At 48.7% G+C, this 26,003-nt stretch overlaps 1 protein-coding gene across 1 annotated transcript; it reads right to left on the bottom strand.

Moving 5' to 3' along the window:
* Window positions 1–11,372: 11,372 nt before the first annotated feature.
* Window positions 11,373–17,159, bottom strand: Wnt8a (Wnt family member 8A). The gene is made up of 6 exons (XM_028886845.2): window positions 17,038–17,159; window positions 16,923–16,956; window positions 16,457–16,595; window positions 14,412–14,537; window positions 13,633–13,775; window positions 11,373–12,300 (listed from the first exon to the last, which is right to left on the bottom strand). The coding sequence occupies exons 1-6, from the start codon at window positions 17,118–17,120 to the stop codon at window positions 11,746–11,748; spliced, it is 1,080 nt and encodes a 359-aa protein (XP_028742678.1). The 5' UTR covers window positions 17,121–17,159; the 3' UTR covers window positions 11,373–11,745.
* Window positions 17,160–26,003: the final 8,844 nt, after the last annotated feature.

Raw genomic sequence — 26,003 nt, 5'->3', positions numbered from 1 at the left:
TGACAGGACTAGGGATTGAACCCAGGGTCTCATGTGCCACAGGCAAGCATCTACCATGGAGCTAAATGCCCAACTTGCTTTTCACTTATTATTATTATTATTTGTTTTGTTTTATTTTGTTTTTTGAGACAGGGTTTCTCTGTGTAGTTTTGGTGACTGTCCTGGAACTCGCTCTGTGGACCAGCCTGGTCTCGAACTCACAGAGATTCACCTGTCTCTGCCTTCTGAGAGCTGGGATTAAAGGCATGTGCCGCCGCCGCCGCCGCCGCTGCCACCACCACCACCACCACCACCACCACCACCACCGCCTGCACTATTATTATTATTTTTTAATGTTTCCACTTATTTTGAGGATGTGTGTAGTGTGCATGTGGAGGTCAGAGGGCAACTGTGGATTCTGGTTCTGGGGACTAGGTCACCAGGCTTGTGTGACAAGCACCTTTATCCACTGGGCAATGCTTCCCTTCCCCACACCTATTTTTTTAACAGTGTCTCAGTCCACAGCTCGGCCTGGGGAAACTTGTGCTGGCCTCGTGTCTCGTCTTTTGAACGCTGGAGTTGCAGCGTGACACTATGGCTCCTACCCTATTCCCATGGTACTTTGTGCCCACAAGATGGCCGGGGTAAGAGTGTTTGCCACCAACTCTGATGACCTAACTTTGATCCCTGAGACCCACACAGTGGAAGGAGAGAACCAACTCCTACAGCCTGTGTTCTTGTGTCTCCTCCTCCGCCTCCAAAACACACGGTAAATAAGGAAATGTTAAAAAAAAAAAATCAGCTGGGTGGTGGCGGCGGCACACGCCTTTAATCCCAACACTCAGGGGGCAGAGGCAGGCGGATCTCTGTGAGTTCAAGGCCACAGTTCCAGGACAGCTAGGGCTACACAGAGAAACCCTGTCTTGAAATGCCCTCCCCCAACCCCTCGGAAAAAAAATGATAAAATTATGTTGTCAGGTGGGGCAGAATGCTGTGGCCTGTGCCTGTAACCCCAGTGTTTGGGAGGCTGAGGAGGGAGGATTGGGAGTCGGAGGCCAGTCTGAACTACACAGCACCTCAAACCAAAACCTGCAAACAACAGCAACAAGCTAGCGTTTCCTAGCTCAGGGGCTGCTGCCCCTTAACGCCTGCTTCAGGAGGGGAAGCCATTTTTCCTCAGGGTGTGAGCACAAATAAGTTGCCCATGACCCCTGCTGAGTGCTGGGATGAAAGGTGCACACCACCACATCTGGCCTTTTCTTCACTTTTCAATTTCTTCTTCTTCTTTTCTTCTTCTTCTTCTTCTTCTTCTTCTTCTTCTTCTTCTTCTTCTTCTTCTTCTTCTTCTTCTTCTTCTTCTTCTTCTTCTTCAACAAACCAACCAACACCCCAAAGGTTAGGGATGTAGCTCAATGGTAGAACTTTTTTTTTTTTTAAAGATATTTTATTTTGTATACAGCATGTATGACCAGAAGAGGGCACCAGATCTCATTACAGATGGTTGTGAGCCACCATGTGGTTGCTGGGAATTGAACTCAGGACCTCTGGAAGAGCAGTCAGTGCTCTTAACCTCTGAGCCATCTCTCCAGCCCCAATTTCTTCTTTTTATTATTATTATTATTATTATTATTATTATTATTATTTATTTTGCAGTTCTGGTCATGGGACCTAGGGCAATGCTACCTAACGCTCTTTCTATCCGTGAGCTAGAACCTGGTTCTTTAGTTTTTATTGACAGGGTCTCAGTGAGCTGTCCAGACCAGACTTGAACTAATCCTCTTACCACAGCCCAGCTCATACCATAGATCAGCCTGAATCGAGATCGTCAAATATATTTTAAGAAGTGTGTACCCAGAAACACTGGCCCTGCTCTCCTGCAATCAGCTCCTTGTCAGAAGTATTTAGATTGAACTTTGACTCGGACACGACCCAAGTCTCTGCTCCATTTCTGTGACCTCCTGCTTTCCTTGGGCCTTTCTTCTGTCCGTTCCATTAGGAACTTCTGCTGGGCTTACTTTGTGCCTTTGAATTAGACTCTATACTGCCTTTGAAAAATGAGCGTGATCAGGGCCTTGCAGGCCTACAGGAAAGCTGGCGTCTAAGGTGGAGTCCAGTGGTTTCTGGCAATTTCAGATACCGACGTGAGTGACTTCATCAGAGGCAGGCCCGAGGAAGACCTCTGTGCAGGCAGGCTCCTTTCCTATTAACTTGAAAAGGGAGATGGCCAGAGGAAGCTGGGTCCTGCCTTCCCCCTCCCATCCAAATCAAAGGCTGAAGACGCTGCCTTGATTGATGCCTTTTGTTCCCAGACAAACTGTTCTTTATAGCCCACCCCCTGCCACTGCCATCCGCTCCAGGGGAGTCCGGTCCCCAGGCTTCCCGGGCAGCAGCTGCTGTGGAGAACACTGAGGAGCAGAGAGCGGCCTGCAGACAAACCGGCGGCTAATCCCATCAACAGCCCCAGCACCAGAGCCGTACACAACGCCGCTTTCCCTCACTTGCCCCGTCGGCACTTCAGGGCTGACTGAGGTGGGGCCATGCTCCTCGCGGGTGTGCCTTTCTTAAGGCTCCAAGACCCCACCTCCTGTCTGCCGTCTCAGACCAACTGGGCTGGGTCGGCCTAAGCGTTGTCAACTCCCTGCGGACCCCACAGGTGTGAGAAGGACGATTTGGGGGGATTAGGGACCGCTCCATGACAGCAAACTGGGAGGCTGATGTGAACAGAAAACTGACACCCAGACATGATCGATGATGAGTTTTCTCCCGATCGCTGTCAGGGCTCACTGTCTTGAGGCAGCTTCCCTTAGATTACTTAGTGATCTCTCCTAGCTCTGCTCAGAACCGATTACTTTTCAGCAGAATCGTGGAATGCAGAGGGCCAAGTTGTTGTCTACGAATAAGCACCTTGGGGCTGACAAGAGGGCTCAGGGGATAAAGTCACTTGCAGCCAAACCCGATGACCTGAGTTCTGTTCTTGGGACCCACAAGGTAGAAAGAGAACCAACTCTCTCAAGCTGTCCTCTGAGCTACACACATACACACACACACACACACACACACACACACACACACACACAAAGCGTAAACATCTTTGTGTTGGGGAGGGGCACTTAATAAATCTTGTCTTAATAAAGACTGTAAAATCCTGATCCTTCCGAGTGGCCTTTATGATGGGGCTGGAATGGCAGTCTCTTTGGACTTTAGTGTTTCTGGTCCTTGCCGGTATAATACCATTTCGAGGGGTCTTTAACATATCTGTGTGGTTAGTGGCTCCTGGAGCCATAAAATGGTTAGCCGGGGATCAGCCTATACCAGTGTACACTCCGGAAACAAGAGCTCTCTTCCTTGGTGGTGCTGGCCTTTGTAAGGCCACAGTCCCACCCTCCCTGACCCAAAGGCTGGAAGCACACGAAGCCAGCTGCAAACCTGTAGACTTGTGAAACTTGACAGCATATATAAACACACACACACACACACACACACACACACACACACACAATATCAATCATTCTATCATCCATTCTGTCAGTTGTGTTCCGCTAGAGAACCCTGACTCATACACCGCTCGATGTCTGCTCTAAGGGAATCTGGAGTCAGGTCAGGTTTCCCCTTACCATACCACTCTCCCCAGCCTTGATGGAAGAAGAATTATATCCACGATGGGGAAACACATCTTAGCCTCCACCCAGCCCTGGCCTTCCCACTCTGGAGAGCACAGAGTCAAACTGAGGCCACAGGTGAGAGTGGGATGCTGGGAGGGATGGGGATGTGGAGGGTGCCAGGGACTAAAAGACCCCCTGAAGCTCCCTGCCATGCTGGCCCGGATTAACCCATCACTTCCCAGGAAGGGCCTTCCCACCTGTCTGATTTTCCAGGAGCCTCTTGTGCTAATCGATGCAACTGATCGACTAAGTTCCACCGAGACTGGCTTTGTTTTGCAAAACAAAATTAATACAGCAGGCCCAATGCTGACTGACTGAGTGATGTCATCAATCCACTTCAAGGGTGCTCCAAAGGAAGGAAAGAAAACTCCAGTTTCCTCCTCTGCTAAGTGATAGCTTGTCTACTGATTAAGACCCTTATGACCACCGGGCAGTGGTGGCACACGCCTTTAATCCCAGCACTCGGAAGGTAGGGGCTGGTGGATCTCTGTGAGTTCGAGGTCAGCCCGGTCTACAGAGTGAGTTCCAGGACAGCCTCCAAAAGCTGCAGAGAAACTCTGTCTCGAAAAACAGAAAAGGATTTTATTGCTTTGTGTGTGTGTCTGTCTGTCTGTCTGTCTGTGTGTGAGAGAAAGAGCAGTAATAAACTACTCTCTTCTACAGTTCCCTCTAATGCTCACCCCAACCCCACCCCTGGTTGACCAAGGCTCACTGGGGAAGGCTGTTCTTCATTGTCAACAGAGAAACAAGAACCTTCTTCCCGCCCCCACAAACCTATCATGATTTTACCTTTCCACCAAGCAGCCTGGCTTTGTTTAGGAATGAAAGACCCCGGGTAAACAGACAGAAGCGAGTGCCTTTCTGTTCTTGGAGTGGCTTGCAGTGAACTGCCCCTCTCACTGCTTGGTTGGGTACTGCTTTCCCCAGGCAGACAGATGTTGGCTGCTGCATTTGCCCCCACCCCAGGGTCCCTGCCCTGTACACTCATCCTTAGAAGGCTCATCCCATGGCATTGCTATGAGTGTAACTGTGCTTGCTTTTAAGCATTTGTTGAGGGTGTATAAATAACAGCTACATGTATTTATTATTATTATTATTATTATTATTATTATTATTATTTTGTGTATGTGCATGACTGAGAATGGGAGCATGCCACAGCTTGTGTAGAGGTCAAAGGGCAACATGGAGTGGGTCTCTTTCCACCTTTAACTGAGATCCAGGGACTTATCTTAAGATCATCAGGCTTGAGTGACAAGTGCCTTACCAGCACCTCACTGCAACCATCTTGCTGGCCCATGTATGTGTGTGTGTGTGTGTGTGTGTGTGTGTGTGTGTGTGTGTAATGTGCATATGTGTTTGTAAGTGTTCACATGAATTAGCATCTGCCTCCCAAGTGCTGGGATTAAATGCATGCGATGCCACTGCCAAACTCATCGCCCCCTTTTTTTTTTTTTTTTTTTTGAGATAGGGTCTATCACTGAACCTGAAGTTTACCGTTGGGCTAGACTGGTCAGGAAGCTCTGGGGATCTGCCTGGTTTCGCCTCCCCAGGGCTGTGATTACAGGTGTGTGCCACCCTGCTTAGGGCTGGGATTACAGATGTGTGCCACCATCCCCAGGACTGGGATTACAGATGTGTGCCACCATCCCCAGGACTGGGATTACAGATGTGTGTCACCATCCCCAGGGCTGGGATTACAGATGTGTGTCACCATCCCCAGGGCTGGGATTACACATGTGTGCCACCCTGCTCAGGGCTGGGATTACACATGTGTGCCACCTTGCCCAGGGATCTGAGCTCAGATCCTTTGTCACGGAGTCATCAATGCAAGTTTGAGGCTAGTTCTAACTGACATGGTCAGTTTCAGGCCAGCATAACTACATGTCAAGACTTTGTTTAAAAAAAAAACAAACAGATGAGCTAGGGATGTAGCTTGGTGGTAGAGCTCCTGCCTTACATGCACAAGGTCCTGAGTCGGATCCCCCAAACTACAAAATAAAGCAAACAAAAATCCAGAACACTTTTCAGAGTGACGGGACCAGTCATGGTAATTGCACTTTCAACAAAAGCCCTAAACCAAGATGTAGTAGAAAGAGTACTCACTGTGTTTCCAGAGGCCACTGAAGTCCAGTGGGATTTGACTACAGCATCGTGGTCCCACCTAAAAGAGAGAGGCATGTCAGCTCTATTGCGGGTTTTTGTTTGTTTGTTTGTTTGTTTGTGTTTTTAAGACAGGGTCTTTTGTGGCCTGTGCTGACCTAGAGCATGCTTTGTAGCTGAGGGTAATCTTGAACTCTGGATCCTCCTGCCTCTGCCTGGGATCATGGTCAAGTACCACCATGTGTGGATCAACCTGTTGTAGAGACACAAACACATTGCATAGGCAATGGTCTGTGATTCTCTCTGACTAACGGAGCACAAGGCCAAGGTACAGATAGCCCTTCAAGGAGCCTTTGGAGCTGGACAAAGGAGCTTTAGGAAGGGGAATGATCTCAACATAGACATTATAAGTGCAAGGAACTATCATAACCTGACCTGGCTGGAGCTGCAGGAGCAAGCAACAAAATAAAAGTAAGTTAAGAATAGTTATGCCTGGGCCGGGCGGTGGTGGCACATGCCTTTAATCCCAGCGCTCAGGAGGCAGAGACAGGAGGATCTCTGTGAGTTCGAGGCCAGCCTGGTCTACAGAGCGAGATCCAGGACAGGCGCCAAAACTACACAGAGAAACCCTGTCTCGAAAAAACAAAACAGGGGTTAGGGATTTAGCTCAGTGGTAGGGCACTTGCTTAGCAAGCACAAGGCCCTGGGTTCGGTCCACAGCTCAAAAAATAAAACAAAAACAAAACAAACAAACAAAACCCAAACAAAATGTAAACCACCATGCCTGGCCTGGCTTCTTTCTTCCCTCCCTCCTTTCTTTCTTTCTTTCTTTGTTTCTTTCTTCCTATAGAGTCTAATGTAGCTTAGGTCAGCCTTGGACCCACTGTGAAACTGAGATTACAGGTATGTGACACCAAACCCAGCTGGGAATGGGTCTTCTGGCGTCATTATTTACTGAGTGTTTTAACATCAGAATCAGATAACTATGATTAACTATGATTTTTTTTTTTTTAATTTCTCTGAGCCCTAGGGAAATAATCTTTTCCTTTGGCTGTCTGTTTTATAATTCTGCCCTTGGGTACTTCTTATCCACCTGGGGCACCAACCACAAGGCCTTTCTGCACCCCACCACCACACCCCCAGCCCCCTATCTGTCCGAGCCCTCGTTGACCCGTGGCCTAACTCTCTCTGCTTCCCTTGGGATATTACACATTCTTTTCTGTTGCCTCATCCTGGTTTGGATGACCAGAGCACCAGCCATGGATATTGCTCAGGGGCGGAGTCTAGTCTTCTCTCCTCTGCTATGCAGGATTCTTTCTTCCTGTGGTAGGGGGAGAGATATATTTTGAGGTGGCCCTCGCTTTCACTCCCCTTTTTCTCAGCCCTGGCTCTTCTGGCACCAAAGAGAATTACAGGCAGTTTGTGATGTGCGGCAACGTTTCCCTGTTTTCCTTGGGAGCTTGTTTTCCCCCTTCCTCTCTCTTCTGAAATCAACACCCTCCCTGGCATCCTCTCTTGAAACGTTGACCTCTAATGAAGTCCACAATGATCAGTGTTTCTTTTTCCCCCCTTTGAGTGCCCCTTGGAGAACTAGAATTGTGCCCTCCCCAGTCAGCAGGTGCCAGGCCATCTGCTTTCTCATTCTAAGGAAGGCTTTTGCAAATCAAGAGTTAAGGCTCTCATTCAGGAGAAAGGCTGAGAAATATAGCGCTCTCACTTGTGGATAGAGGGAGGAAGAAGAAGACCCCTCGCACTGCATATGAATGATCCTCACTCCACGGAACTGTCACGGGGCTTACAGTGTTGCCAGAGACTTGGGGCTCCCCACAGGGGCAGTGGCTGTAAAGGGAAGCATTTGAATTTATGAGGTGACAGGTTTGAATTCAAATCCACCTCCTGTTGTTATCTCAGGCTGAGCTGCTGGCCCTCTCGGAGCCACTGTAAGAGGGAAATAATTGTAACTGTTAAATTTTTGGGTGTTTTTGAGAGGCTTATGGGGTTTGAACTCAGGGCCTCGAGCATGCCAAACACGTACTCTACCCGTGAGCTCTACCCGGAGTCCCAGTGATTTTAACTCTTTAATTAGACATTCTGAAGATCGAAGGAGTCTGCTAAGCACCTGTCTCTTGGTAGATGCTAATATTACCTTCCCACTGTGGATCCCGAACCCTGAACCATCACCAAACTGCTAGCTGAGGCTATGTCCGTGGCAAACCATGGCAGGCTCTGGAAAAACGGCTTCAGGGTCTTCTTTAGGAGTCCCTAAAGCAACCCACATCAGAGTTCAGACGGGAAGGAGGAGGAGAAGAAGGTAACGGGAGAAAGAGCCTTACGGGGACCTGTAGCGAGCGTTAGGTGTGTTTTCTAGTCTGGACAGAAAACACAGGCGTCCCTTTTCCAGGTAAAGCGAAGCGGTGCCCGGACTTTGTGAACTATTGGTTCAGGGGCAAGTTTCCCTCATCCCGTTCATCCCCTTTGCAGCAGGTCCTCGAGATCCACCGAGCTGTGAGTCTCGACCCTGAACCTATAGAACATGTGAGTTTTATATTCTGTGACCTTCAGGATAGCCAGCCCGTCAAGGATGAACCTCAAGGGAAGGGGTGTAGGGTTGTAACTGATGAATTTGAATGAGGCTGGAATAGGTCACTGACAGGAAGGTGATGGATGTGGAGAAATCTAAATTCCTTCAGTTCCTGGCCGAGGGTCCACGGGAGAAGGTTGGGTGGTGTGATGATGATTGATGACTTTGGAGGCAGGATGGATGGGGATGGGGGGCACAGAAGAAGACACCAGCGGGCTATGAGCTTTGGGGGGGGCGGTGCTCAGTAAACTCGCCACAGAATTCTTCTTTCTTTGTTTTCTTAATGAAAACTCCTCTATAACCTCACAGGGACCTCAGAGCATGTTCTCCTGGGGGTGGTCATTAAACAAAGCAGCAAGGATAGTTTTGTTTCCAAACCGCCCCCCCCACACCACCCAAGATTATTTGGGTATATCAATACAGCGTGAGGGTCAGGGGGTGGGGTGGGATGTCAAGGCGTCAGGTGCCTCGGGTCCTTTGGATGGAAATTCTGTAGGAATGCAGGGAGAAAAGTCGAGTTTATTCATTTCCCTAACAGCATCACAATTCAAATTAGGTATCAGGCTGGGGACTTTGAGATCCATGTTTATTGCGGGTCGACACTCAGGACCACGGAATTTTGTACTTAGCGTTTACTTCCCAGGAAAATAATTTCTTCTTTGGCTGCCTACTCAAAGCCTTTGCCCTCTAGGTAGGTTCTCCTGTTTCCCTATGACCACAACCCGGAGTCGCCCACACTGCCGTTCTCTGTCCTTACCAGAGTCTTTTTAACCCCTTGCTTTGAAGCAGGACGTGGAGAAAAGCATCTCTTTGGATTTCTCGTCGTATCTTGCCTCTGTCACATGTGGGGGTTTCAAACTAGAAGTGATGGAGGTCAGGCTGGACCAGACTTGTAAGGAACCTGCTTGTGATTTCTCTTGTGATGCCAACTTCCTTAGTGAATATCTCACTTTCATCACTACAACCTGAGACGGAAGACCGTTTTAAGATGAACTGATTAGTGGAGCCGGAGGGAGTGCTCAGCAGTTAAGAATCTGCACTCTTCTTGCAGAGAACCTGAGTTCAATTCCCAGCACCCACAGCAGGTGCCTTACAACCGCCTTTATTAACTCCAGTTTCAAAGGAATCGGAAGTCTCCGGGCCTCTACCCCCACACCCTGCATGCGCATAAGGCAAAATATTTATTGTAGGCAAGTAAGAAAGAAACAAAGTATCCTGTTCTTAACAAAGGCCTGGGAATGCTGTCTGCTCTCGGGGATCACTTCACTTGTTAAACCTCCCTGCAGGGGTCCGGCCAGTGTCTCTGCGGTGTTTCCCAAGGCTGTGAATTTCACTTAGGACGCCAGTGGCCTGGGGAAGAGGCAGATGCTCTTTATGGGATACTCCTCCTCCTCCAGAGGCGACCTTCTTAAGGGGGAAAGTGTAAACCAGGGAAGTAGAATCCACAGCTTTCCTAGGCTACTGCCCTGGAGCCCAGATCTTGGTGTACAGACACATTAGGCAGTCTAAATCCAGAGAGTAAGCACACTTGGAATATGGTCCAAGTTCAGAGGGCTTCCTCACTTCCTAAAGTTGCCTGAGTCATACTTGAATAACACCGAAATCTATGTGCATTGTTTTCCTGTTACTTCATTTTCATTGTTTGGTTTGTATTTGTATTCATTTATTTTGGTTTTGAGACAGCCTGGCCTCATACTCCCTTTATAGCTGAACTCGTGGTTCTCTTGCCTCCCGAGTGCTGGGATTGCAGGCACGCACTGCCACCCACCCAGCTTTGACTTTACTTCCTGAAATCAACTGAGTGTTTAGTTTTCTCCATAGCCCTGTGATCCTCAGCTTTCCACAGCGAGTAAGGAAAGGTCCCAGTTGAGGATGGGACTCAACAGGCAGAGAGCTTGCCTAGCAATGTCTGAAGCCCTAAATTTGGTCCCAACACCACATAAATCAGGTATGGTGATGATAATTCCAGCACTCAGACAGTGGAGGTTGGAGGTCAAGAGTTCAAGGTCATCCTTGACTACATAGCGAGTTTGAGGTGAGGACAGTCTGGCTTAGAGACTGTCTAAAGGAGAAAAAAAGAGAAGTCCTGGGGTTGGGGAGATGGCTCAGTGGTCCAGAGCACCAACTGCCCCAGGTGGTGGTGGCACACCCAGCAAAGGCAGGTGGATCTCTGTGAGTTCGAGGCCAGCCTGGTCTACAGAATGAGTTCCAGGACAGGTTCCAAAACTACACAGAGAAACCCTATCTCAAAAAACAAACGAACAAGAAAGAGCACTGATGCTCTGGCAGAGGACCTGAGTTCACTTCCCAGCACCGCGTGGTGGCTCACAAACTACCTGTCGTTCCAGTTCTGAATTCCACAGGCACCCGGCACACAGACGTACATGCAGGTAAAACAGTTATACACATAAAATAAAATAAATAAATCTTTAAAAGAAAAGAAAGTCCTATCTAGGTATATCCTAGAAGCATTTATTTATTAGAAATTGAGTTTCTAATTTTGGAAAATAACAAAGTTGAAATGTTCTATAGGTCTCCAGGGAAATTCTCTTCTTCGAGGATGTTGTCTGTTAAGTCCTCGTCACCTGTCCACTGATTGTCATTTTGGCTCCGAAGATGGTTCCTTGGTCATGTTGGGTCCTGGTTTCCCTAAGGCTTAGCTGGGGGAACTGTTTCAAAGTGCATTAGCAGATGAAGACCCCAGCACACTAACAAGCTCACAGTTGGAGAATCTGGTCCCGGGCCCAGCTCCCTCTGCAAGTGTTTTCAGACGGTCAGAAGTGAGGAAGGACGCTCCTTCACAGGTTTCGAACAGAACTCTGATCTTTTTAAATTTAAATTTTACTTTATTACTTTATATGCATAGGTATTTTGCCTGCCTGTATGTCTGTGCACATTTGTGCCTGGTGGCCAAGGAGACCAGAAGAGGACATTGGATCCCTTGGAACTGGAAGTACAGATGGCTGGCAGCCACCATGTGGGTGCCTGGAAGTGAACTGCATCCTCTGGAAGGCCAGTCAATGAGCGCTCCTAACCACTGAGCCATCTCTCCAGCCCTGGGACTGTTTTCTTTTTGCTTCTCTTCGCTCTAACTCCCAGCAGCACAGCTGGACAGGACAAGGTCTGAAACTTAACGGAACAAATTCTTTGAGGGTCCTTTGGATGTGCACCCTAAATCAAACTCCTCCTTTAAGAAGCTGCGTAAGTCCAAGAGTGACTGCGCGGGGAAAGGCTGGGTCCAGGAGAACCAGGTTCAGATTTCAGCTCTGCAAAGACGCTGTATGATCTATGACAGCTATCATAAGGTCTACAGGCCAACCCTGTGATGTCCCAATTGTTTTCCAGTCTGTGTCCTCTGGGCCAGAAGCTGTATCCCCACCTCCACTGTCCCGCAACTAAGCAGCAAGCGAATCTGTGGTGGTGTTACCAAGCACTGCTCTTGCCCCTGCCCCGGGGCCGGACACTGCCCGCGGGGCGTGTGCAGTAGTACCTGTTCACAGTGCGCCTGCACTGGCTACACTTGACGGTGCAGCACCACTTAAAGCTGCAGTCACAGCTGCTCATGGCCTCCGTTCTCCTCTCTTCCACCTGCAGCCCACACTCGGTGCACAAGCGCGCACAGCTGCGCTGCTCCCGCCTGGACGCATTGCGGGCGTCCTGCAGGCACTCGCGGCCCTCGGTGCCGTAGATGCCCAGGCTGGCATTGTGGGTGCAGTAGTCAGGAGAGTCCTCTAAGAAGACCAGCTCAGCCTCTGCGCTGGGAAGGAAGGTCTCTGTGGGAGCCCAGCGGCCCTCGGCTCGGTTGCCAGCCCTTAGTCGGCGCTTATCCAGCTCAATTTTCAGCGCGCGGTCATACTTGGCCTTTAGGTAGTCTCCCATCTCCCGGAAGTCAGCCAGCTGCAGCCAGCATGTCTGGATGCTACAGCTTCCTGAGATGCCGTGACATTTGCAGGTCCTTTTCATGGAGGCCCTCACTGCCTTCAGAGAGAGAGAGAGGGAGGAAGGGAGGAAGGGAGGAAGGTAGAGAGGTAGAAAGAGAGGGAAGGAGGGAGGGAGGGAGGGAAGGAGGAAGAGGAAGGGACAGGGCGGGGCGGGGGAGGGTGGGGAAGAACACAAAGAATAACTCTTGATGGAGAAGGCCAGTGGTTAGCAATATTCTAGAGCTGTGCTTTCTAGCTTTGGAGACCTGTGGGGATTATTAGGGAGGCTCCTAAGCCTTTGCTCAGATCTAGTCAAGGAGAACATTCAGAGGTTAAGGACCTGGATGCCTCTGATGAAGAGCTGGCCAAATGCTGAGAAGAGGCTACTGCGGCTAGGAACCTAGACGGCTCCTGGCCCAATCCCAGCGTTTTTCTCGGCCAATTTCTTATCGAAATGTAGGATAAGATAGGGACTGATGATATCGTTCAAGGGTAGAGGACTTGCCTAGCATGTATGAGGCCCAGAGTTTAGTCTCCAGCACATCAAAAAATTAAAAATAAAAAAAAAAAATCAAGGAAACACTTTGTAAGTTATGAAGAAACCACACCCACAGACAGCGTCTGTTGTGAAGCCTGGAGCTAGACTATTTGTGGTGGCTTGTCTGTGCCCTGTCACCCTCCCTCTGGCCTCCCTCACACCCTCTTAGAGAGAAGGGATCTGAACCCATTACCCTCAAGGCAGTGGTTATAATTGCCTTGAAAGTGCCTCCCTCTGCCCTGGGTGACCAGGACATCCAGGTGGAAGCTCACAGGAACTTTTCAATGATTTTTGTCTCAAGTCCAATTTGCTTCCAGATTTGAGTTCACAGTATTACTCCACCAGAGAAACGTTGTTGAAAACAGATTCTACAGTACCAACCTCTCAAATCCCAGGAAGACTTAAGGATGATAATAGGCCTCTGTTAATGTCTTAGCATGTAGTTAAACTGGTTAATGTTTTGCAGCCTGGTGGCTCATGTCTGTAATTCTAGAATTTGGGAGGCTGAGACAGGAGGATTGCCATGAGTTTAAGGACTATATAGTGAAGTACCAGGCAAGCCAGGGCTACCTGAAAAGACTCCATTTTGGAGAACACACACACAGGAGCACACCAAAAAAAAAAAAAAAAAAAAAAAGTATTAAAATTTAATGCACAGACTTCAGATCTGAGGCTTATCAACTGTATTGTCTTAGACAAGCCACTTGTCTGGGACTGAACTGGCCTTTCATCCAGAAAACAGAGACAACTGCCTCAGTTCTTCCTGAATGGCTTTGGGGATGAAACAGGTATGAGACAGCTCTTGGTGAGTGTGAGGGGCTGCAGTCCAAACTGGATGACTCCTGTACCCACCAGCCTGCCAGCCCTGCTGTTATGTAGATTCATCAGGGCTCTGGCATCCTTCCCTTTCTCCAGGCTGTCCACGAAGAGTCTGGAGATCTTTTCCCCAAATTCCACATTGTCGCTGCAGCCTCCCCAGATCCAGCCATGGCCACCTACACACAGGAAAGAAAGAGATCCGCATACAACGCTCAGCTAGATCCCAGGGAAAGAGCCACGTTCTGTTCAGTCGACAGCCAAACCATCCCCAAGAGCCCTCAGAGAATGTCTGAAGGTGAGCCGGGGAAATATAGGTATTTGGGGAGGATGGGTGGGTTCCCATTCCCAAAGCCCACTCTGAGTGTTTCTCAGCTTCAAGAGGTAAGTCCTGTGTGCCCACAGGAAAACCATGGGTGCACAGGATGAGGTGGATGGCCTCGGAGGTCCTTTGTATCGCAAACATTCTGGATCTCTACCCCTTTACAACAGTGTCAGGGCCTGCACTCATTAGTGATAGGTCTAAGTCTTGTAGGGTCTGCAAATAGTTGGGGAGCTTTGAGGACAAGCTGTTCCGGTACCAGGGCTGGTCTCTGACTCTCCCAGCCTTCTCACTCCAGTAGAGAAACTTTCTAATTCCTGGTCTCAGGGATGCAAATTCAGCTCTCGGCAGGCAGGCCATGACACCGCTGGGTGAAGGGACTGTTAGGGTCTGGGGACTCAAGAGAGTCCCCTAGAGCTCTCTTAGAAAACTCCGTCAGCACTCAGTTCTGCAGCTCCCCGCCTCTTCCCACCTCCACCGAAGCCCAAGTTACCTGTTTTTCCATTTTTTGACCCATCACAACCGCAGTTTTCAAAGTCACCCATGCTACAGTTCTTGGTGATGGTGTACATGACTCCAGCAGAGCGGATAGCGTGAATGAAGGATGATTCTCTAGTAGCTTTGGAGAGAAAGAGGGGGCTGACTAGAAACGTGGATCCTGGTGGCGCAAAGCAGCCTTGTTCTTGCCCCCGCCTCCTTAGGACTTAGGGTACGCCTTTCCCTGGGCGCTCACTCTGCCTTTTCCCCCTCCTCACTTTATCGAGGCAGGAATGGACATCCCGCGCTGCGGATGGGGAAATCGGAACTCAGGGAACTCTGAAGCTAAGGCCAGTGCTGATTTTCGGATCAGGACTCCACTCCCCTGAAGTCTAGCCTAGACCTCTGTATAGTATATAGGATATAGGCAGTGAGACCCAGCACAAGGCTGGTGTAGGCAATCGAGAAAGACCTTTTATTTCTGAACACAGAGTAGGGAGGCGATGTACTTGTGGACCCACGTGCCTGTGTGTGTGGAAAAGCCCAAGGTGAACATCAGGCATCGTCCTCTATTGTACTGTCCTACTCTCCCAGGGTCTGTCTGAATCTGGAGCTCACTGGCAGGTCAGTAAGGCCTCGCATCCTCCTGCCTCAGTTTCTGAGAGACGACAGGTGTGTGCCATGACACCCAGGTCCACACCAGGGCCTCATGCTTACATAGCAAGGGTTTACCCACTGAGCATCCCCCAGACCCTGGAGGTCTTCCAAATACTGCCTAGTCTACCTGCGTGTTCCACGGAGAGGAAGCTCTTCCTGCCCTTTATTCTCCCCAACTCTTCTCAGGAACTCTGCTGTTTCTACAAAAGGTTTCCCATGCAAACTCCTGCACCTAACTGAAAGCATGCACGTGTGTGCACACACATACATATACATACACACCCATACATACACATACACACATACACACACATGCACATATATATACACACCCATATGCACACATGCACACACATGCATATATACCACACAAACTACACACACACACACAGAGACACATGCACATACATACACATACATCACACACACAAATACACATATACTATATCACACACCTACATATACATCACACATACATGCACACATACCACACAACATACATATATATACACATCACACACATATAGACACAAACACACACACATCACACACACACCACCTAACATACATATACACATATTGCACACACATACACACAAACACACCCACATCACACACACACATCACATCACACATGCACACATACCACACACATATATACACACGTACACATATCACACACACAAACATATACATTATACACATGCATTCATATCATACACACATACAAACACATCCACACACCTACACACACACACACACACACACACACACCACAGCCACCTGAGGCAAAGTCATTCTGATCTCACAGCTTCATTGTCACTGGGATTTTATGATAAGGGGGCCAATGTAACTCCTTCAAGGGCCCCATGGATGCCTTTCCCCATTTTTACTTCATTTCATGCAACTCAGAGCAAGGTGAGTGTGAACGAGCACACAGGCAGATGTGCATTAGAGCCAACAATAACCTTTGTGGTAAAAGCCACCTCCTTCAGACCTTCAGACCTCAGAACACTCCTAGGGCCCGGAGGTGGCTCAGCAGGGCAGGGCACTAGCATCCAAGCCTGAGGACCTGAGTCAATCCAAAACTCATGGTGGAAGTAAGAACACACTCCCCAAGTTGTACACACACACACACACACACACACACACACACACACACACACACACGCACACACGCGCGCACTGCGGCATGACCCCTGTAAATAAAGGAATGGTACAAAACTCCTTCTCAGCAGGTCCGAAGCACACACACCGGCCCCTGTGACCCTCACTCAGGGTAGCACAGCTAGGATGTGTCAGGAGCTCGCTGGTCCCTTTCACATCTCACCGTGCACACGGTTCACATACCCATGTATGTACTGCAAGCCCACCTTGCGGCGTCGGCGTCCCGTGACAACTTACCACCTCTCAGCCTGCCGTGGGTGGAGAACTGGAAAGCATGCTCCGGGCAGTTCCATCGTTCCCAAGCAAACTGGAACTTACACTCTTCGATGCCAGTCTGAGCGCCCAAGGCCACGCTGGTGGCGTAGGTCAGATAGGCCTGTGCCAGGGGAAAGGGCTGTGAGCTTCCTCGGGACATGGAGGGTTGTGGAGAAGACAGACTCCAACACAATCATTCCCCAGAAAGAAACCATACTGGGGCCTGGGGACCTGGCTCAGCGGCAGAGCAGTTACCTGGCGTCCACAAGGCCTTAGGTTCAATCCTGGACACCACAAAACAACACAAAAACTAAACAGTTCTGGATCTCCCAGGGAGAGGGTCTGAAATCATCCCTCCCACCACCCGCCGCCCCTTTTGCTTTCCCCAGAAGAGTCATCAGGGACCCCAGAGGGTAAAATCAGGAGGGACCGAAAGGCATCATCCTACCTTGGGACCTGTTACCAGGAAATTGCTCACTGACCTACCAAACAAGAAAAACTGAGGTGAACGGGGATGGCATGCTGGGCTTCCTTGGGGACCGAGGGCTGGGGGCAGGACTCACCAGGCAGAGGCACTGGGGGTGGTACAGCACATGCCCGCAGCAGCCACCCACAGCATAAGCAAGTTTCCCATGGCCCTGCCCATCCCAGGGGACCCGGGCCAGCTCAGGGCCAAGTGCGGAGAAGTGAGCAGAAGGCAGAGCTTTTCCCAGTATTTATGTGGGCAAATTCTCAATGGCCCAGAGGGAAAAATCAACAGCCCATCTCATTTGTCCCTCATTGGCAGAGCCGTGGGAGCCACTGACCAATGGGGAATCAGAGAGGAGGGTCGCAGCCCAAAGCCTTCAAGGAGGCCACGCCCTTCTCTCCCAGACCGAGAGGGGCCGAGGCAGGTCTCCCACCACCCTTAGGGTCACTGATCACATAGTCCGTTTATCTCCTCCTGCTTGAGAGGGTCCATCGCTTAGAATCATGTAGCCTGGAGCAGTGTAGGCCCCTCCCCTGACCTCAAGTCCCCCCTCCCTTGGAGCTGCAGGTCTCCAAATGTTAATGAGACTTCACCCTTCACCCTGATTTCCTCCACATGTTGTTAGTAATCACAGAAGAACTTTTTGGGGACCCTCCTCCTAAATGAGTGAACACACTATCTCTACCTCTTCCCTTGGTGACTGCAAGGTGACGCGTCTGTGGGGCTGTGGAAGAGAAGCAGCAGGCACCATATTTATAATAGTTTCCGTCAAAGTAAGTTCTGGTATAGTTCCTTCATTTCCATAGTCTTCCCTTCTGTGGCCGAGGGTCAGCTCTCCAGTTCATTATCGCTTACATATTTCATCAATCTTCGTGCCACCCAGGGCTACATTTGAAAAGACCACTACCTTTCTTTCTGTTACCAATACCACTTTGCAGACAAGGGGTGCTGGGTATCAAACTTAGGGCCTCTTGTGTGCTTAGCACACTCTACTGCTGAGTGACACCCCCCCCCCCCTCTTGATGAGAGGTTGTCACTGGGGTTCCAGCTACTTAGGCAGAAACCTGTCTTTTGGATTCACCGTGAGCTTCAGTACTTGAGAAAGGGACTGGATGAACAGAGGAAGGCTGGAGCTTGTGGGGCTCCCGGGACTCAGGGCGCTGTTAGGCAGGGCTGGGGATGACCTCGGGGGATTGAGCTGCTCCCTAGGTCTGGGGACGTAACGAAGTTCAGAGGGAAGCATGGATGGGAAGGCGGTCTCAGCCATTGTTCTGCGGCCCTCACAGAAATGACACTGGCCACACACACCGAAGAGTTCCAGAGTTCCGGAGTCCCCAGGACTCTCTATGTCCTCAAAGTACAGCTCAGCCATGGTGTCAGTTTGCAAAGTGATTGTTGTCCTTCAGTGACAAGATAATTATGAAAACAGTGTTTGGAGACTGGAGCAATGATTTATAATGTTAGATCTTTTTTTTTTTAATGACTTCTCTTGGGTATGCTTTTTGTCCCGTCTCATTTTGGGGCGAGTCCTCACTGGATGAAAGGCCTGTCTTTTGGCTAGAGCTTGCTTGTTGGGCTTCATAGCTGGGGGAAGAGATGTCCTGGATTTAAGGCACTTAGGAAAAGGTTACAGAGTTTGCCTCAGTAGTCTTTTCTCCATCCCTAATTTTCTTAATCAAAAAAAAAATGTCCTTGAACCTGCACTTCTTGGGAAAACAGGCTTGATTTTGGAGTGACTTCCCTGGGTTCAGGAGGGGATGGTTAATGACATCTCAGTGTTGCTCCCTGTCTTGCTTGGGGTTGCTGTTGCTGTGAAGATTCACCATGACCACAGCAACTTTATAAAGGAGAACATTTCATCGGGGTGGCTTGTGTACAGTTCAGAAGTTCCGACCGCCGGGCAGTGGTGGCACACGCCTTTAATCCCAGCACTCGGGAGGCAGGGGCAGGCCGATCTCTGTGAGTTCTAGGCCAGCCTGGTCTCCAAAGTGAGTTCCAGGAAAGGCGCAAAGCTACACAGAGAAACCCTGTCTCGAAAAACCAAACAAAAAAACAGAAGTTCCGACCGTTATCATCACGGTGGGACATGGCTGTGTGCAGGCAGACACGGTGCCGCCGTCAACACAAAAGTCCCACATCCTGCAGCCAACAGAAAGTGGTCTGAGTGTCACACCGAGGGAAGCTTGAGAAAGAGACCTACCTCAAAGGCTGCTCCCACAGAGACGCGCCCTCCAATAAGGCCACGCCTACTTCAACAAGGCCACACCTCTTAATAGTGCCACTCCCTTTGGGGACTATTTTCTTTCAAACCACCACATTCCCGAAGCACCTTAAGAGACTTTGAGGCTTGATTCCGAATTGACCTACTGTGGATGAGGGGTTGGGTCTTAGACTTTTTGCTGGTGTTCTGTTTTGTACAGAAGGATCTTACTCTATTGCTCAGGCTGGCTTGGAACACACTAGGTGCAGTCCAAGCCTGTCTCAAGCTTGTGATCCTCCTGCCTCAGCCGCTAGAATGTTAGGATTGTAGGCATGTGTCCTCAGGTCTGGCTGACCAGGGCTTATTTTTCTGTGTGCCTCCTGGATGGGGCATTTAGTAGGTACCTTAGAAAATTTTTCTTCCAAAAAAAAAGAAAGAAAATATTCTTCCATCTTCTAGAAAGCAGAGAAGGGAATGAGGAGTTTTTGGCCTGTGAGTTTGCGTGTGTGTGTGTGTGTGTGTGTGTGTGTGTGTGTGTGTGTGTGTGTGAATACTTTGTGCTTGCTTTTGCTCAGGTTCAATAAAGATTGCACAGTTTATTTTTATATCATTTAAAAGGGTTGTTCAATTATTTTATGTGTATGCATGTTTTGCCTGCATGGATGTGTGTGCATCATGTGTGTGTCTGGTGCTCTTAGAGGTCAGAAGAGGGCATTGGATTCTCTTTCACAGACAGTTGTGAACTGCCATGTGAGTGCTGGGAATCAAACCCAGGTCCTGTGCAAGAGCAGCCAGTGCTCTTAACCACTGAGGCATCTCTCCAACTCTAAGATCTTATGGTTTCTTTTTGAAACAGGGTTTCTCTGTGTAGCCCTGGCTTTTCTGGAACTCACTCTGTAGACCAGGCTGGCCTCACACTCAGAGACCTGCCTGCTTCTGCCTCCTGAGTGCTGGGATTAAGTGTGTGCACCACCACTACCTGGCAGATCTTATGGTTTCTTAAATGGACCTATGTGAACTCAATCTCCTCATCACTAACATGAGGATGTCGGGAACAAGACCACTTCATAGATCTCTTACTATGCACTCCCATGTAAGAGGTACAGAACTTGGGCTGGAGACTTGGCTCAGTGGTTAAGAGAATTTGTTCCTGTTGCAGAGGACCCTGGTTCAATTCTCAGGGCACACATGGTGGTTCACAACCATCCCTAACCCTAATTCCAGAGGTTTCCACGCCCTCTCTGGCCTCCAAGGAAACCAAGCATGCGTGTGGTACACATACACACGTGCAGGCAAACACATATAAAATAAAATAAATAAATCTAATTTAAAAATATTTATAGAATTTGTTAATCCCAGGCTGTGAGCATAAATCATCTTACTCACATGTTAATCCTGCAGTGGGCAATGAATGGCTCTTTAAGGGGCACCTGGAGGTCAACCAATGGCTTCTTTCGTTTGTTGTTTGAGACAGGGTTTCTTTGTAGCCCTGACCATCCTGGAACTCAGAGATCCACCTGCCTTTGCTTCCCAAATGCTGGGATTAAAGGTGTGCACCACCACCACACCACCAGGCCAATTAATGGCTTCTTTAAAGTCCTGTGGGTCTGTCTACATAAGGTCCTTGTGCCATGCTGACCAAGGTTTTTCATCCTTAGGAGGAGGAAACAACCAGGTACAAACTGTCTCTAGCCATCCTGTACATTAATTTTCAGGATCCCAGCTCTATTATGGCATCAGCATGTTTTGTTCTGGCTGTCCTGGAACTTGATTTTTAGACCAGGCTGGCCTTGAACTCATAGAGATCTGCCTACCTCTGCCTCCTGAGTGCTGGCATTAAAGATGTGCGCCACCGCTGCCTGGCTTGTTTTGGTGTTTTTATATTTATTTACTTTTTGAGACAGGGGTGGGGTGGAGTGTCTCACTATGTAGACCAAGCTGGCTTCAAACTCATAGAAATCTACCTGCCTCTGCCTACAGTATGCTGGGATTAAAATCACGAACCATTATACCTGCCCAACTTCCCGCTGATTACCATCAAATAATTGCTTGTTTTGGGCTGGCTAGGTGGCTCAGTTGGTAAAGGTGCTTGTTGCCAAGCTTGATAACCTGAGTTCAGTCCTCAGGACATGGTGGGAAGAGAGACCTGGCTCCCTCAAGCTGGCTTCTGAACTCCACCTGTGTGCTGCTGCATACGCACACGTGCACACAAGATAAATCAGCAGATATAATGCAAACCAATGCCTTGTTCCAGGTACGCACGAGACTTTAGCCCTCGATGAGCTGTCGATCTTGCTATCCACTTCAAGCGGCTCGGTGTCCAGTAAAACAGAGAATAAGGTGTGTGACGACCTATAATTCAGCCGAGGGCAGGCAGTGTGCCTGTAACACAATGACGAGGTGCAAATGCCTCTGAAAGGCATTCAGAGCTCAAAAATTAGTGTGGCCAGAAAAGCCCCAGAGGCCTCTTCTACCCCCTGTGTTAGAGGATGATGGGATTTCGGGTGTCCTCACTGGCGCTGCCATCAATGAGGGCTGGATCAGAGGCCCGACGCTTGATGCCAGGGGCTATTTGTGCTGAGTTCCGTTTTACGGGGTGCAGCTGAGATCCAGCAAAAGGAGACAGATCCAGGATCCAGGGGCACACAGGGCTCAGACAGCCCAGACCCGACCATCCTGCTTCTCCAGAGACTGAAGTTTCAAACCTTCAGCGCTGCAAAGACGGTCATGAGTGAACCAGCCACAAAACCGTACTTCTTCTAAATGTGCAATCACCAGCCCTCCCGAGTGGGGGCTTAGCCTGTGGAGCAAGAGAAGGAAGAGTTAGACGCAGCATGGGAGGCGGGGGTCAAGAAGGTGAGGGAGAAAGCCAGAGGAGAGATAAGCGGCTCTGCTAGTTAGAAGAGGGCGTGGGAAAGTGGGGACAGTGAGCCCCCCTGCATAGTCTTCAGAGGTGACACGGAGCAGAGCTTTCAACCTCTGGTCCCCCTTCCTCCCTGGAGGCCTGGCACCCCTCCCTGGGAACCCTGGACTCCTAGTCAAACACCACAGCCCGGCGCGCTCCTGGTCCCCACCTTGGCCTCCTCACTGGAGCTTCTGGGCCTCTCAGCATAATCTACAGGGAAAATGCAGATTAGCACCATTTTTTCCTTCAGCCCAGGGTTCCAGTGGAGGGAGGGAAGAGGGGAGGCCTTCACGTATGGAAAAGAATCGGTGGTCTGTGGAACACACAGGCCTGGGTGGGTTGGGCACAGGGGGGGGGGGCGTGGATGCAATTCACGACTCTCCCGGCTGGAAGCTGTGTTCACTTTACTAACCTGGAATCTTAGGTCTTGTCAGTTCCAGCCACACGGGAATCTTCGCAAATACAGACACATTTCTTCCAGCTCATTGAGGTGCCCACCTTCACGTTTAGCCTAGGAAGGGTGGGAGTTGTCTGGGCCGGGTTGGGGAGGGGCTTCCTTTCTGGTTCCCACAGCTCTAGCTGTGGACACTGGGTAAGAGGGGGGAATTCTCAGTTGTTTCTTTTTTTCCTTTTCTTTTCCGGTTTGTTTGTTTGTTTGTTTTTAGAGAGATGGCCTCTAGTCCAAGCTGGCTCAACATCAACTACATAGCTGAGGATGAACTTTTTTGATCCACCTGCTTACACCTCGCAAGCACTGGGATTTTAGGCCCTTGGGGCATGTGAGGTGCAGGGTTCCCTGCAGGCCAGGCAAGTACCCCACAGACTCAGGTACATCTCCAGCCCTCTCAAGTGTTTCTTATTTCCACTTTGTCCAGTTGTTTCTTGGTTAATTGTGCTTTCATTGTTGTTGTTTTTTGGAAAGAGAGTCTCACTATGTACCCCTGGCTGGTGTCTGTAACTCGCTATGTAGACCAGGCTGTCCGTGAACTCACAGAGCTTTGCCTGCCTCTGTTTCTGGGGTGCTGGATTAAAGGCGTGCACCACCATACCTGACTTTTTTTTTTTTTCTACACTTATTAACTTATTTATTTGTGTGTGAAGATTTGACACCGAGTGCCTGCGGAGGTCAGAGGACAACTTATGGGAGTCACCTTCTATCTACCACGTGGGTTCTGGGGTGAGAACTCAGGTGACAGGCTGGCAGCAAGACCTTCGCCCAGCTCCCCTCTCCTGCTTTTCAAGGAGGACGCTATGAAGCTGCTTGTGGGATTTTAGTAGTGTGCAGAGAAATATACATAAATGCATCCATCTATCTGTTCCAAAAATATTGCCCTAGGGGTTCCAGGCGGTACTCAACAGGTATGGATCCAAGATGAACCAGGAGATAATTCTATGCAGGATGAACTCTTCTTGCTCTGCTCAGAGAGAAGCTCGCACAACTCCCTGTGACACATGCTCACCAGTCTGCTGAAGAACCGCTGTAGAAGAGGACTTCTGGGTGAGGCCTGCCATCTAGCGGCAGTTTGTGGTATTGCAGGCTCTTGTTGACAGGCCGAGGGATTTTTGCCGTTATTGATACTGAGTTTTCAGAATGTCCCCAAAAAGCTTGTAATGTACTTGTATGTTGTAGAATATCATTTTAAGGTGTGTTACTTTTGTTTATGTTATATTATTTAACTCTGTGAAGTTGTGCTAATGTGCCTGTCTAAAACATTGCTGGTCTAATAAAGAACTGAATGGTCAAGGAGAGGCAGGAGAGAGAAATAGGCGGGGCTGGCAGGCAGAGGATATATAGAAGGAGAAATCTGGGAGGAGAGGAGAAAAGATCAAGGAGCAAGAGAAGGAGGAGGACTCCAGGGGCCAGTCATCCAGCTACACAGCAAGCCACTGAGTAAGAGAACAGGAAAAGCCCAGAGACCAAAGATAGATGGGATAATTTAAAGTTAAGAAAAGCTGGCTAAAGCTGGGCAGTGGTGGCATGTGCCTTTAATCCCAGCACTCGGGAGGCAGAGGCAGGTGGATCTCTGTGAGTTCAAGGCCAGCCTGGTCTACAGAGTGAGCTCTAGGACAGACTCCAAAGCTGCACAGAGAAACCTTGTCTCAAAAAACAAACAAACAAAAGCTGGCTAGCAACAAGCCAAGCTAAGGCCAAGCATTTATAATTTAGAATAAGCCTCCATGTGTGATTTATTTGGGAGCTGGGTGGCAGGCCCCCCAAAGAGTAAAAGAGCAGAAACAAAAAAACAACACTTGTATATACAAACCATAATTTTAATATTATCTGTCAAGCAGGTAATGAGAGCACACACAAAAAATGTGTTTTTATAAAAGTGATTTTGGCTTTGTTAAACAAAAAAAATGAGCTGAAGTTGAAGTATATAATATAGTAAACACGTAACTCTACCCCACTCCCTGTAAGTAACCCTTTTGAACAGTTTAGAGCAGATTATTTTCTTTGCACATATTCATATACATGCAATATATATAATTGTTTTGTGTGTGGTGTGTGTGCGCGCGCACACACGTTCACATGTATGTGGGCAGGTATACATGCATGTATGTTCATGTGTAACATGGGGTGTTTTCCTCAGTAGCTCTCCACCTTATAAACTGAGCAGAGTCTCTCACTGGAACCTGGAGCTTACTTTGCCCACTGAGCTATCTCTCCAACAATGCCCTGCTGTTGTCTTTTGAAATAGGGTCTCAGTGTGTAGCCCAGGATGCCCTCAGATTTGTAATCCTTCAGCCTCCAGAGTGGTGTGATTATGTGTGTGCCACCATATTTAGTTTATATGTATATATATGTGTGTGTATGTATATATATGTATGTATATATATAACTTAAATATGGAATTGTGTTATTATTCCTCGATTATGTTTTGTCTTATTTTTGTTTATTTGTTTGTTTGAGTCAGGGTGTCTCATGTAGCCCAGGCTAGCCTGGCACTTGCTGTGTAACTGAAGATGACCTTGAATTCCTGACCGTCGTATCTTATCTCCCAAGTGCTGGAGTAACATCTAGCTTGCTTCTGAACCCTTACATCTGAACCTATCTTTTGTGACCCTGTATGTCAGTCTTCCTGGTTCATTCCCTTTCTTTTTAGACAGGGTCACAAGTAGCACAGGCTGCTGCTCTCTATGCAGCTGTCCTTGAACTCACAGCAACGCTGCTTTGTCACACCCTGCTAAGTGCTGGGGTTACAAGCCTGAGTCACCATGCCCACAGCCAACTCTCTCTCTCTCTCTCTCTCTTTGAGTCAGTGATTTGTATCCCAAGTGCTCCTTGAATTAGCAGTTCCCGCCACAGCCTTTGGAGTATCGAGTATAAGGATTACAGGTATGAACCCCTGACCGTGGTTCACTATCTAATTCCTGTTAGCAGAATTTCAAAGGTCCACAGTCCCTTCAAGTTGGCACCGTTTCTACTGATAGAATTCCCTGGAAAACCAGTGTGCTTCCCGTGACGCTCACGTTCATTTTCCTAGACAGAAGTGAATCACCACGCCTCTTGGAGATAACCCTTCTCGACGCCTGAGCGTCCTAAAGATCCTGTTGTTTAATGGAAAGGGTCCATACAAAACACCTTTAATCTCATGAACAGGCCTTTGTGTGGCTTTCTAGTATCATGAGAGTCTCCTTTGACATTTCCGAGGTGTTTTTTTTTTTTTTTTTTTTTTTTTTTTTTTTTTTTTTTTTTAAAGAATCATTTATTTATTATGTATATGGAAGAGGGTGCCAGGTCTCATTACAGATGGATGTGAGCCACCATGTGGGTGCTGGGAATTGAACTCAGGACCTCTGGGAGAACAGTCAGTGCTCTTAACCTCTGAGTCATGTCTCCAGCCCCATTTCCGAGGTTTTATTTATTTGTTAAGACATCTTTTTGTTTTGTTTTTTATTTGTTTTTATTTACATGTGTAGGTGTGTGTACGTGTGAGTAGATGCTGTGTGTATA

The sequence above is a fragment of the Peromyscus leucopus genome, chromosome 19 (assembly GCF_004664715.2).
Source record: "Peromyscus leucopus breed LL Stock chromosome 19, UCI_PerLeu_2.1, whole genome shotgun sequence".
Classification (NCBI taxonomy): domain Eukaryota; kingdom Metazoa; phylum Chordata; class Mammalia; order Rodentia; family Cricetidae; genus Peromyscus; species Peromyscus leucopus.
The sequence above is the reverse complement of the archived record's forward strand: the minus strand, read 5'-3'. Positions and strand labels throughout refer to the sequence as shown.

Coding starts and splice junctions, on each gene's coding strand:
- Wnt8a (XM_028886845.2), bottom strand. CDS start 17,120: ATGGGCAGGGCCATGGGAAACTTGCTTATGCTGTGGGTGGCTGCTGCG. Junction 16,957..17,037: donor ACCCCCAGTGCCTCTGCCTG/GTGAGTCCTGCC, acceptor CTTGTTTGGTAG/GTCAGTGAGCAATTTCCTGG. Junction 12,301..13,632: donor ACAGCAGGGCTGGCAGGCTG/GTGGGTACAGGA, acceptor CTCTCTCTGAAG/GCAGTGAGGGCCTCCATGAA.